The sequence below is a fragment of the Mus caroli genome, unplaced genomic scaffold, assembly GCF_978045245.1.
Source record: "Mus caroli unplaced genomic scaffold, Mus_caroli_1 scaffold_5, whole genome shotgun sequence".
Lineage (NCBI taxonomy): Eukaryota > Metazoa > Chordata > Mammalia > Rodentia > Muridae > Mus > Mus caroli.
Window position 1 is genome coordinate 98,259,562 of NW_028227260.1, and position 13,416 is coordinate 98,272,977.

The window sequence follows — 13,416 nt, forward strand, 5'->3', positions numbered from 1 at the left end:
ATACATTTGTATAAAAGTAGAAGAGCTGGGGTCTTCCCACCTACCTATCCACTCACCACATATGCTCCGCCTGGCTTCCCTCTCCAGACTGGCTCTGAGCCATCTTGGTGACATCACATAACAAAGAAAGAGAATGATGGCTTCAACAGATGTATACTGAGAATCTAGAACTTTATAGTCACTATTATTGGGTATTCCTACTGGAACCAAAGGCACATTGTCTTGATAGGACAGAGACTTGTGATCTGCTGTCCAGAGCACTCCTGATGGAGAATCATGTCTAGTCAGAATGCGGAAAAGGATTGTGAAGCCAACATGATCCCAGATGTTGATCAAGAACATGAGAGCAAGGTTTTCCCTAGTACTTTACCTGATTCAGAGGCACATTCAAGAGTAAGTTTGGTGAAGCAAGATTACCAAGATGTGTTACAATGTCCAGCCTTAGAAGAAAACCCCCCAGCTGAAGAACAAAGCCAACCTATAGACAATGAGGAAGGCAACATTGACCTCCTCAATCTGCCCTTCCCCAGGAAGCTATGGACCATAGTGCAGAATGAGTCATTCAAGTCAGTCAATTGGACTGAGGAAGGAGACACCATCATAATTGAAGTAGACCTTTTCCAGAGAGAGGTCCTTCACCACAAGGGGGCAAAGATTTTTGAAACAGACAGCTTGAAGGGTTTTATTCACCAGCTCAACCTGCATGGATTTAGGAAGATATACCCTGGGAGCCATGTGGTTTCCTCTGGAGAGAACAGGAGAGTAATGGTAAAGTACAAAGAACTTTTGTGTTCCACTTTTAATAACAGAAGCATACACATCCCCTCCTCATGACACAAAGAATATCAGTTCTTTACTTCCAAGGATAACTGTTTCAGCAGTAGATATTACTTACTGAAAAGTGAAAACATAGACTTTGAATGTCATGGCTTTGCTCTTAAATTACATAGGGCCCACCTAAAACTCTACAGACAAAATGAATGGCTATAAGAGGGTAGTAAATGGCCAGGCATGGTGGTGAACACCTTTAATCCCAACACTCAGGAGGTAGAGGTAGGTGGATTTCTGAGTTCGAGGCCGGCCTGGTCTACAAAGTGAGTTCCAGGACAGCCAGAGCTATACAGAGAAACCCTGTCTCGGAAAACAAAAAAAAAAAAAAAAAAACAAAAAACAAAAAAGGGAAGGCAGTAAATGGTGTATGCGTGCATGTGTGTGAGTGAGAGAGAGAGAGAGAGAGAGAGAGAGAGAGAGAGAGAGCATTACAATCCAAACTTAGAAATCATTTATCCTTAATGAGGTAATGCCATAAGACACAAGGGTACTTGCCAACTCAGTTATTTTTTTTTCATCACAAATTAAGACACTGTGACAGGTACATGTAATGTTGTTGGGGATCAATGCATGTTTCATCTCAGTATAGCTAAAATGTTCGTTTTGTTTCAGATGTACCGCAACTTCAACTTTCAAAGGGATAAGCCTGTACTCCTTCAATACATCTGGGGAAAAGAAGACCAGGGAAATCTCAGCTACCAAGCAATCTGTGTACCAATTCCACTTAGTGCTTATCAAGACCCAACTTCAAAAAAAAAGATGTTACCTACCAGACGTTCTCCACGATTCCATCATAAGCCTGAGAAAGAAGACGAGGAAGAGTCCAAGAAAAAAAGGTCCAAAGTCCAGGAACCCAAAGGAAATCAGGGCTTTGTGTTTTCTAATGTATGGGCTATGAAAACTATTCCTGGATGTTCACTAGGAAAGCAGTCTCTTGGGGAGTCAAGCAACCCAGTTGGGGAGGACAACTCGGGGAATATTATATGTGTGCCTCAAACTGCTCCTGAAATCCAAGGTACAGAAGAAGTGCCCCGTGCCAACTCCTCAGGGTACCCCATTTTGGGTTCTATGATGTCTCTGTATAACAACTGCTGTTCTGTCATATTGTCTGCCCTCTCAGAGAGGCCACCAAATGAGACCCCTGATGAAGAAGAACAGGAAGGGTCCTCAGATTACAAGTGTGTAATCTGCGAGTCCATAAAGCATAGTCATCCTTTATGAACTCACGGGCCCCAAGAGATCAGTAGAAAAACACTTTTGTAATGGTCAATCCATTTCTTGGTGTCAAAAAGATGAATCTCATGATGGTAAATAAAAGATCTAAATGACAATCTAGAGTCTGTGCACTATGTGACCAACTGTGGAATTCTTTTGCCTTGTCTTCTACATCCTTACATTTGCACTGCTGGTTCCTGAGTAGCAGCAGTGATTTACATGCTCAGCAAAACATTTTGGCTACTGAGGTGGAGAACAAGTCTAGCAAGATCTGCTCCCTGACACTTATCTGCTGGCTGCGGATCTGGGCATGTCTCCTCACACTACTGACATGGGTTAAAGGAGGAGACTTGATTCCCCAGGGCTCCTGCCTCCAGAAAGTTACTGGGCAGCAGCTGAGGCTGCCTACCAAGCATCCATTAGCCCTGTATAAGCCAACTTCAAACTAGGTGCCTGTCTGATAAGGGATGAACAGTACTACACCCTGACTCCTAAGATATAGGCCCCTCCTCTCAGCACTTGGGGGTCGGAAATTGCCTGTCATGTGAAGAAGAGAGACTTTAGAAGTATATCAAAAGAACCTGCAAAATGTTATTTAAAAATTTCTACCACCTAAAACTTCTTAACCAGTCTTTAGGACTCATAGTTATACTTAGGAGTTTTAAGATAAATACCTGGATGAGGCTGCTCCCTCCTTGCCTGGGGGAACCTCTACACAGGGATCTTGCACTGCAAAACGATGGGACATGGTTGGGTTTCTCAATGAATTCTTCTCTTCACCACAGATTTGCCACAATATTGATGTCTACTCAGTGCCTTACACCGGACTGGAATATCAGCATGGAGAAACACACATGGTGTGTGTCTGTGTGGAGAGATTACAGGGGCAGACAGGCAACTCTATATATCTCTACCATCCAGACAACAGTAGACCAAAGTAAGCTTGAGCACAAAGGTCATTTTCTGGTAGGTTTCCATTTCTGTAGATGCCAAGATGCTTGGGTGTGCGTCCTCAAAGTCAGAGAGGCAAAGAAGGAGGGAAGTCCTCCTCCTCATCCTCTACATGAGAGCATAGCAATGTGATGGGTCTGGGAACACAAACAGTGGGCTGTGCTCTACAAGCCAAAGGCAGCTCAGTGCTACCTTGGATTTCGAGTCTGCACTGCAATACTGAGTTGACAGGGCTGTCATTTAGGTGCTGACTTTGCACAATATCTGCCACCTCCTTCAAGCCCAAAGTGCTGCCTGTCACAGAAATTGAAGTATGAAGACACAGACCAATGCCATGAGCAGACTCTTTCCAGACTTTACCTCTAGGAACACAAACAGGAAATGAGGCCCAGAATGGAGTAGTAACTACTCCATGAATGTTTCAGGAGGATTCAAGAAGCATTCTACAGCTCACACCAAAAGAGATCCTAAGGATTCCTCCTTAAGCTATCAGCAGCATGCCCTTCACAATTGCAGGGAGCATTTGTCACCACACTGTCAAATCTGCACCCTGTCAGGGCAATCTCCTTACAGGTCATTTTCCACTTCCCTGTTTTATGGTGTTGCCATTCTATGAATGAGCATTGTGATTGCTGACAGTACTGTCCTGGTAGGGACTCAGCATGGAACAGCAACACAACTCGCAGTCTGATTCATTTTAGGGCAAACCCAACCTAAAGCTGTTGGGAGGAGGAACTAGCAATGCTGCCCTTCCTCAGACACCCTGGGTCAGGACAGAAACATGTCACAGCCCATCTCTTCAGACTCAAAGCCACGTTCCATGTTACCTGACACTCCATTGAACTTGACGATGCAATGCCTCTCCTTGCAGAGGACAAATGTATACCTGCTTGGTGACATGATTAATGTAAAGGGCTGACACTGAGATAAATGGTACCTATCTACAGGATTCTGGAGGAGCTAGCAGGACAGGATAGACCCTTGTAGAGAATAGCACTGAGAGGACAATGAGTGGTCAGTGATGACAGAGGTCACCATTCCCTAGGGGAATACACAGGAGAGAGCGACCCCTAGGCCTACTAGGCAGGGGGCTTTAGAACTTCATGAATTGGCACTAGCACAGAGGGACATTCTTTGTGCCTCTGCTTTTCATGCTTGTCCCTGCTTTTCATGCTTGTCTATGTCACTGCCACCAGTACACTTAGCTAACCAGAAGAGATATGAAAACAGATGTCTTGAGAAACAGTCATGATTGCCTCACCCATGACTTGCTTCTGGAACACATGAGGCATCTGTCAGCAGGTCAGAAAATATCTTCAGTTAGTAGACTGAGATATTCTCCCAAGAAGGCAGGATCTAATTGGAGATAAACGACACCTAACCAGACTGAAGACATCTCTTCAGATACAGGAGCAGGAAAGGGTTTGGTGCATTGACTCGTGTTGGTGGTAACGTAATTGGCAAAACACATGAGGTAATATGTCACAGGCCACACAGACCAGCAGTCCTCAAAATCTTGTGTCTTGGTGAGTTCACAACCTCATGGGAAAGATGGCCTCGTTCATGTGAAGAACCACTGAGGCTTTCAGCCTGTGTGTACTCACACTTAGAAGGATACTGGGTGTAAATGTCTGGCATGAGGCATGGGCTGGAAAGGGTGGCTTCTGGCCAGTCCTGCATGGACCCTGAGTCATGCAAGAGGGAAAACTACAGGTAGAGCTGGGTTTGTGGAGGTTCAAGTTCACAGGTTCTCAGCCAAAGATTCCTCTTTCTCAGAAAGTGTGTGTCCCAGAAACTTAATGCTAGGGATCACTCAGTCTTTACCCATGAACCAACAGTCTACCATCTCCATGCTTTGCAGACAGATTTCCAGTACAAGGGTGAATGGCTCTTATACTCAGGTGAATGAATGTCTAGGGCCAGGGATGAGCACACATGGCCAAGTTCCAGCCCACACGCTATGACTGCTGATGTAGATTCCAGTGCACACCCCATCCCCAGTTGACTGGAATATCCAGACATAAGCTCTGATGTTTTATCCAAACTCGGACAGCTCTTATACAAGAGGTATAAAATGACACATAGCAATACGTGTACCTTGTTGTGACTCTAACTAAGGAAGTGAAAGATCTGTCTGATAAGAACTTCAAGTCTGAAGAAAGAAATTGTACTGGCTACTTTTGTGTCAAATTGACACAGGCTGGGGTTATCACAGAGAAAGGAGCTTCAGTTGAGGAAATGTCTCCATTAGATCCAGCTATAAGGCATTTTCTCAATTAGTGATCAAAGGATGAGGTCTCCTTGTAGCTGGTGCCATCTATGGGCTGGTAGTCTTGGATTCTATAAGAGAGCAGGCTGAGCAAGCCAGGGGAAGCAAGCCAGTAAAGAACATCCCTCCAAGGCCTGTTCATCAGCTCTTGCTTCCTGACCTGATTGAGTTCCAGTCCTGACATCCTTTGATGACTAAGAGCAATGTGGAAAATATAAGCTGAATAAACCCTTTCCTCCCCAACTTGCTTCTTGTTCATGATATTTGTGCAGGAGTAGAAACCCTGACTAAGACACTTCGTGATCTACTTCAGACTACCCCTTCAGCAGCCCCTATTCTATGACAGTTCCTGGATTGGGAATTCCTAGGCTGGGAACTCTGTTTTGGCCTTACCACCTGACTATTCTACTTTGTGTTCCTTTAAGGAAAAGCCTGAGACAGAGTCTCAGTGCCATGTTTTTTGTATGATTGGGGTCTTTGGTGAGGCTTACATGTCCTGACAGAACTAACCATGCGTGATTCAAAGCATGAAGGAAAGGAGACACAGTGAGCTGGAGTCCCACAATCTCTCTAAAATTCTCATGCTTTAAAAACATAAGGACTGTACCAAAGTTCAGTCTAAATATTTATGATTGTACCCATAAACAAATGCACTCTCTTCCTTAATCAAGAATATAGAGGTTCATGCTCCACTATGTTCATAGCAGCCTTATTTATAATAGCCAGAAGCTGGAAAGAACCCAGATGCCCCTCAACAGAGGAATGGATACAAAAACTGTGGTACATTTCCACAATGGAGAACTACTCAGCTATTAAAAAGAATGAATTTATGAAATTCCTAGGCAAATGGTTGGACCTGGAGGGCATTATCCTGAGTGAAGTAACCCAATCACAAAAGAACTCAAATGATATGTATTCACTGATAAGTGGATATTAGCCCAAACACTTAGGATACCCAAGATATAAGTTACAATTCACAAAACACATGAAACTCAAGAAGAACAAAGACCAAAGTGTGGACACTTTGCCCCTTCTTATAATTGGGAACAAAACATCCATGGAAGGAGTTACAGAGACAAAGTGTGGAGCTGAGACAAAAGGGTGGACCATCTAGAGACTGCCATATCCAGGGATCCATCCCATAGTCAGCCTCCAAACGCTGACACCATTGCATACATAAGCAAGATTTTGCTGAAAGGACCCTGATATAGCTGTCTCTTGTGAGACTATGCCGGGGCCTAGCACACACAAAAGTGGATGCCCAGAGTCAGCTATTGGATGTATCACAGGGCCCCCAATGGAGGAGCTAGAGAAAGTACCCAAGGAGCTAAAGAGATCTGCAACCCTATAGATGGAACAACATTATGAACTAACCAGTACCCCGAAGCTCTTGACTCTAGCTGCATATGTATCAGAAGATGGCCTAGTCGGCCATCACTGGAAAGAGAGGCCCATTGGACATGCAAACTTTATATGCCTCAGTACAGGGAAACGCCAGGGCCAAAACGTGGGAGTGTGTGGGTAGGGGAGTTGGGGGAAGGGTATGGGGGACTTTTGGGATGGCATTGGAAATGTAAATGAGGAAAATATGTAATAAAAAAAAGAATATAGAGGTTCAGCTGATGAAGATGCCCAGAGTAAATAATGGTTGGTTCAATGCTCAGCCTTAAATAGGCCATTCATTCCATCCCATCTAAAGCTGTGGAGAACTAATTTTGGCCTCTCTTCAGGGTCTCCAGTCCTGTCACATGCTACCAAGACCCCAAAGCCCTCCAGAGTCACCAATCCATGCCATGAAATCCAGTGGCACCTGAGTGACTAACAAGTTCAGCTGCCAGGACCAGGTGGAGCCTTGGCCACCTGTGGAACAGAGTTTCTGAGAGCTGATGCTGAGGACATACTTCACAGAGGGTTTCACCTCCATGATGCTGGTGATCCCCACTACATTATCAGTCCCAGCCAACCAGCATTGATTACCTCAGTATAGGGAACGTTTTATTTTAGTGCTGCTTGCTCCCTGTTATTCACAGCCAGTCAGTCTGTCCCAGCTCATCAGTACCACAAATTCTTCAAATATACACGGCCTCCATAGAGTCTTTAAGTGATCCTGTGACTGCTCTCTGGCACCTCACAAGCCAGGCCTCCATCCTCGGCATTGTTCTCAGCTTTCTTATCTTCCAAGCTACCACAGAGCAGCTCACCAAACTTAGGCAGCTCAATGGATTTTTTCTAGCTGTGTTAGTCAGGGTTTCTTTTCTTGCACAAACATCATGACCAAGAAGCAAGTTGGGGAGGAAAGGGTTTATTCGGCTTACACTTCCATGCTGCTGTTCATCACCAAAGGAAGTCAGGACTGGAACTCAAACAGGTCAGAAAGCAGGAGCTGATGCAGAGGCCATGGAGGGATGTTCTTTATTGGCTTGCCTCCCCTGACTTGCTCAGTCTGCTCTCTTTATAGAACCCAAGACTACCAGCCCAGAGATGGCACCACCCACAAGGGGCCTATTCCCCCTTGATCACTAATTGAGAAAATTCCTTACAGTTGGATCTCTTGGAGGCATTTCCTCAACTGAAGCTTTCTCTGTGATAACTCCAGCTGTGTCAAGTTGACACAAAAATAGCCAGTACAATTGACCCCTTGCCAACTTGACACACAAACACATCACTAGTAAGCCTCAACCCTTACATTTTTATTCATCCCCAAGATCTAAATAATTTTAAAAGTCCCACAGTCTTTACATATTCTTAAAATTTCAATCTCTTTAAAATATCCATCTCTTTTAAAATCCAAAGTCTTTTTACAATTAAAAGTCTCTTAACTGTGGGCTCCACTAAAACAGTTTCTTCCTTCAAGAGGGAAAATATCAGGGCACAGTCACAATCAAAGCAAAAGTCAATCTCCAACCGTCCAACGTCTGGGATCCAACTCACGATCTTCTGGGCTCCTCCAAGGGCTTGGGTCACTTCTCCAGCCATGCCCTTTGTAGCACACACGTCGTCCTCTGGGCTCCAGATGCCTGTACTCTACTGCTGCTGCTGCTCTTGGTGGTCATCTCATGGTACTGCCATCTCCAAAACACTGCATGACCCCTTTAGTCCTGGCCCTTCAATTACAACTGAGGCTGCACCTTCACCAATGGCCTTCCGTGGCCTCTCACAGTGCCGAGCCTCAGCTGCTCTGTGTGACCCCTTCATGCCTTCAAAACCAGTACCACCTGGGTGACCCTTACACATTACCAAGTCCCGCTGCAGAAGGAGTACAACCTTGCCTATCTCTGGAACACAGCCTCTTTGTGCTTTCAGAAAACACTTCCCAGAAGATGTCACCTCAACGATGCTGGTCTCTTCTTAATCACCGCTAATTTCTTAGCTCCAGCTAACCAGCATCAATAGTCCCAGTAATGCCAAGTTTTTGCTTTAGTAGTTCTGGTATCTTGTTAATCACAGCTGATTCTTCAGCCCCAGCTAACCAGAACTACAGAATCTTCACAATCAAAACAGCAATGGCCCTGAAAAGAGTCTTTAATTTTCCCTCTGAAATTTCACAAACCAGACCTCCATCTTCTGCACTGTTCTCAACATTATCTTCCAAGCTCCTACACAATATCTGACAGAGCTCTTAACAACAAATGGATCTTCAAGCCCAAAGTTCCAAAGTCCTTCCACAGTCCTCCCCAAAACATGGTCAGGTTGTCACAGGAATACCCCACTCTGCTGGTACCAATTTCTGTATTAGTTAGGGTTTTACTGCTGTGAACAGACACTATGACCAAGGCAAGTCTTATAAAAAAACAACATTTAATTGGGGCTGGCTTACAGGTTGAGAGGTTCAGTCCATTATCATCAAGGTGGGAGCATGGCAGTATCCAGGCAGGCATGGCGCAGGAGGAGCTGAGAGTTCTATGTCTTCATCCAAAGGCTGCTAGTGGAAGACTGACTTCCAGGCAACTAGGGTGAGGATCTTATACCCACACATACAGTGACACACCCATTCCAACCAGGTCACACCTATTCCATCAAGGCCACACCTTCAGATGGTGCCACTCCCTAGTCCAAGGATATACAAACCATCACACTAGCCAAATTTCTCATGTCCCACAGCCCTCCCCTAAACAACATAGTCAGGTCTGTCACAGCTGTACACTACTCGTGGTACCAGTTTCTGTCTTGGTTAGTGTTGCTACTGCTGAGATGAAACACCATGACCACAAACCACTTGGGGAGGAAAGTGCTTACACTTCCACATCATAGTCCATCACCTAAGGAAATCAGGACTGGCACTCAAACAGGGCAGGAAATTGGAGACAGGAGCTGATGCAGAGGCTGTGGAGGGGTTCTGCTTAATTGCCTGCTTTCCATGGCTTGCTCAGTCTGCTGTCATATGTAACCAGGTCCCCAAGCCAGGTGAGGCTCCACCCACAATGGATAGGCCCTACCCATCATTCACTAATTAAGCAAATGCCTACAGGATAGCCTGCCTCAGGATCTTATAGAGGGATTTTCTCATTAGAGATTCCCATCTCTCAGACAACGATAATCTTTGCCAAGTTGAGATAAAACTTGTCAGAAGAGGACTCTACTGTTCTATGCTGAAATTACAGGTTCCTGTTACGGGGGGGGGGGGGGGAGAAGTCATTGCTTTCAGTTCTGTTTAAGAGAGTGAGCACTGTTGGTGTCTGCTTACCACAACCTAAGCCCATGAAGATAGGTTATTACACACTTAGCTCAGGACTTGTCATGGGTAATAATAAGTACATAATTCTTGTGCTGTCCTAGACCTGCCTTTCTCATCCTTCTCCTGTCACACTTGATCTACTTCAGACTACCCCTTCAGCAGCAGCTATTCTATGACAATCCCTAGGCTGGGAATCTCTGGGCTCCTGGCTCTGCTCACAAAACATTCTGTGAACATCTCTGTCCCTGATACTCCCATTCTTTCCTCACATTGAGGAATTCCCCATCCACCCTGATTCTACTCAGCTTGTGAGTGTAACTGTCACCTTTAGGGAACCTGAGAGGATCCTTCCCCAAGGCTATTCCAGCACATCTGGGAAATCAGAGGTACCTGTGAGACCAGGCCTGGCTCTGGTGGATGTGCTGAGAGCTGGTGGGTTGGTGTTGGGCTGGAAGGATGAGAAAACCTGGGCTCCCCACAGCCCCATAACCAGTAAGGCACAGATAGGGAAATCCCCATGCTGGGAGCCTCAGTGCTTTTCACCTGGGGAGAGGGTCTGATAGACTACCCATCAGGACTACTGGTACATGTCAGCCATGTCAAGGTCCTGGTGCAGTACTTCATGTGAGAGGAGCCAGAGTAAAAGGGGGGGGGCTGTTATTTCCATTACAATGTTCTTCCAGTCCTCTTGATTTTGGGGTGGTGTTACTATTACAGTTCTCCAGGACATATCAGAGGATATGTAGTGCAACAGAACACAGAATAGCTAACTGGTCACAGTTTAACTTCAGAAACAAACATCATAAATCCCCCAGCTTGTTGGACACCTGTTGAAATCTGAGGGCCCACATCCTTCTGTTAACTGTGAGCCTGAGGAACACTCCTCCATTGCTGGTGGAGTGCAAACTGATACAACCACTAGGAAAATCAATTTAGCAGTTCCTTTGAACACCAGGAATAGTTCCACCTTAAGACCCATGTAATGGCTATTCCTTGTAGTTAATTTGACTATATCTGGAATAAACTACAATCCATAATTGGAGGGCCCACCTATGATCCAGATCTTGAGTCTGGAAGACACAACTTTCTGACCTGAATCTTGGCATGGAGATCCTGAGGCACAGAGGCCATGAAAAGTTTAGGCCCAGGTAAAATAGTACACACCTTTAATCTGAAGAGACTAAGGCAAGGAGATATGTGAGTTCAAGGTCAGCCTGGGACAAAGCAAATCCCAGATCCAGGAGTGGCAGTACACACCTTTAATTTGGGCCACACCTTCTGCTGGAGACCTATATAAGGACTTTGGAAGAAAGAAGATTCACTGTTCTCACCTGCTTGCATTTATTTGCCAGAACATGTGTTAGAACCTACTTCTACAGAAGACCAGCTGAAACAACTAGCCTCATGAGACTGAGTAACTACTAGATTCTTGGACTTCCCACTCACTGACCATTGTTGGGTTAGTTGGATTGCTGACTATAAGTCATTACAATGAATCCCCTTAATATATAGAGAGACTATCCATAAGTTCTGTGACTCTAGAGGAAACTGGCTAATACAGAAGTTGGTGACAGTAGTGGTTCTAGAGGAGCAGAAATGTAAGGATGACTCTTTTAAGAACGTGGTATTAGCTTAATAATTTACCAGCCCTATCTTCTGAGATCTTCTTTGATTTCTTTCTCCAGAGACTTGAAGTTCTTATCATACAGATCTTTCACTTCCTTAGTTAGAGTCACACCAAGGTATTTTATATTATTTGTGACTATTGTGAAGGGTGTTGTTTCCCTAATTTCTTTCTCATCCTGTTTATCCTTCGTGTAGAGAAAGGCCACTGATTTGTTTGAGTTAATTTTATATCCAGCTACTTCACTGAAGCTGTTTATCTGCAAATAGTGATATTTTGACTACTTCCTTTCCAATTTGTATCCCCTTGACCTCCTTTGTTGTCCAATTGCTCTGGCTAGGACTTAGAGTACTATATTGAATAGGACTTAGAGTACTATATTGAATAGGGAGAGAGTGGGCAGCCATGTCTAGTCTCTGATTTTAGTGGGATTGTTTCCAGCTTCTCTCCATTTACTTTGATGTTGGCTATTGGTTTGTTGTATATTGTTTTTATTATGTTTAAATATGGACCTTGATTTCCTGATCTTTCCAAGACTTTTATCATGAATGGGTGTTGGATTTGGTCAAATGCTTTCTCAGCATCTAACATGATATACACTCACTGATAAGCAGATATTAGCCTCTTCCACATGAAGAAATTAATCCCTCTAAGTCTGATAAACCAGAGTGACTTTTGCTGAAGAAAATGCCAGGCAAGACAATACTGATGTTCCTCAAGGTCCACCAATAGTTTCTTCTAGACCTATAACCAGACTCAATGCAACACAGGCCCCTAGAGGGAAGGTAGAAAGTGTACTCCAAGAGGAAATGCACTACACTACTAAGGAGCTTAATGAGTTTGCTAATTCATTCAAGCAGAATTCTGGGGAACATGTGCGGGAATGGATCTATAAGGTGTGGGATAATGGTGGGAGAAACAAAAAATTAAATCAGGCTGAGTTTATTGACATAGGAACTCTGAGTGGAGATTCTAGGTTTACTATGGAAGCTTGCACGGTTAAGAAAATGTGTCAGAATGGATCAATTCGCATTCTTCTACATGATAAAACCAGAGAATCTGATATTAATAGAGGAGAAAGAGGGGAAAAGCCTCAAAGATATGGGCACAGGGGAAAAATTCCTAAACAGAACAGCAATGGCTAGTGCTGTAAGATCAAGAATTAACAAATGGGACCTCATAAAATTGCAAAGATTCTGTAAGGCAAAAGACACTGTCAATAAGACCAAAAGGCCACCAACAGATTGGGAAAGGATTTTTACCAATCCTAAATTTGATAGGGGACTAATATCCATTATATACAAAGAATTCAAGAAGATGGACTCCAGAAATTCAAATAACCCCATTAAAAATGGGGTACAGAGCTAAACAAAGAATTCTCAACTGAGGAATACCGAATGGCTGAGAAGCACCTGAAAAAATGTTCAACATCCTTAATCCTCAGGGAAATGTCAATCAAAACAACCTTGAGATTCCACCTCACACCAGTCAGAATGGCTAAGATCAAAAATTCAGGCGACAGTAGACGCTGGCGAGGATGTGGAGAAAGAGAGACACTCCTCCATTGTTGGTGGGATTGCAAGCTTGTACAACCACTCTGGAAGTCTGGAGGTTCCTCAGAAAATTGGACATAATACTATCAGAAGATCCAGCAATACCTCTCCTGGGCATATACCCAGAAGAAGTTCCAACTGGTAATAAGAACACATGCTCCACTCTGTTCAGAGCAGCCTTAATATAATAGCCAGAAGCTGGAAAGAACCCAGATGTCCCTGAACAGAAGAATGGATACAGAAAAATGTGGTACATTTACATAATAGAGTACTACTCAGCTATTAAAAAGAACGAAAT

The 13,416-nt window shown here is 44.2% G+C and overlaps 1 protein-coding gene across 1 annotated transcript; it reads left to right on the forward strand.

Moving 5' to 3' along the window:
* The first annotated feature begins 237 nt into the window (after positions 1-237).
* On the forward strand, positions 238-2,117 carry LOC110287327 (heat shock transcription factor, X-linked member 3-like). The gene is made up of 2 exons (XM_021153979.2): positions 238-768; positions 1,444-2,117. Exons 1-2 carry the CDS (start codon positions 277-279, stop codon positions 2,050-2,052), a joined length of 1,101 nt encoding a protein of 366 aa, XP_021009638.1. The 5' UTR covers positions 238-276; the 3' UTR covers positions 2,053-2,117.
* The last annotated feature ends 11,299 nt before the right edge of the window (positions 2,118-13,416 follow it).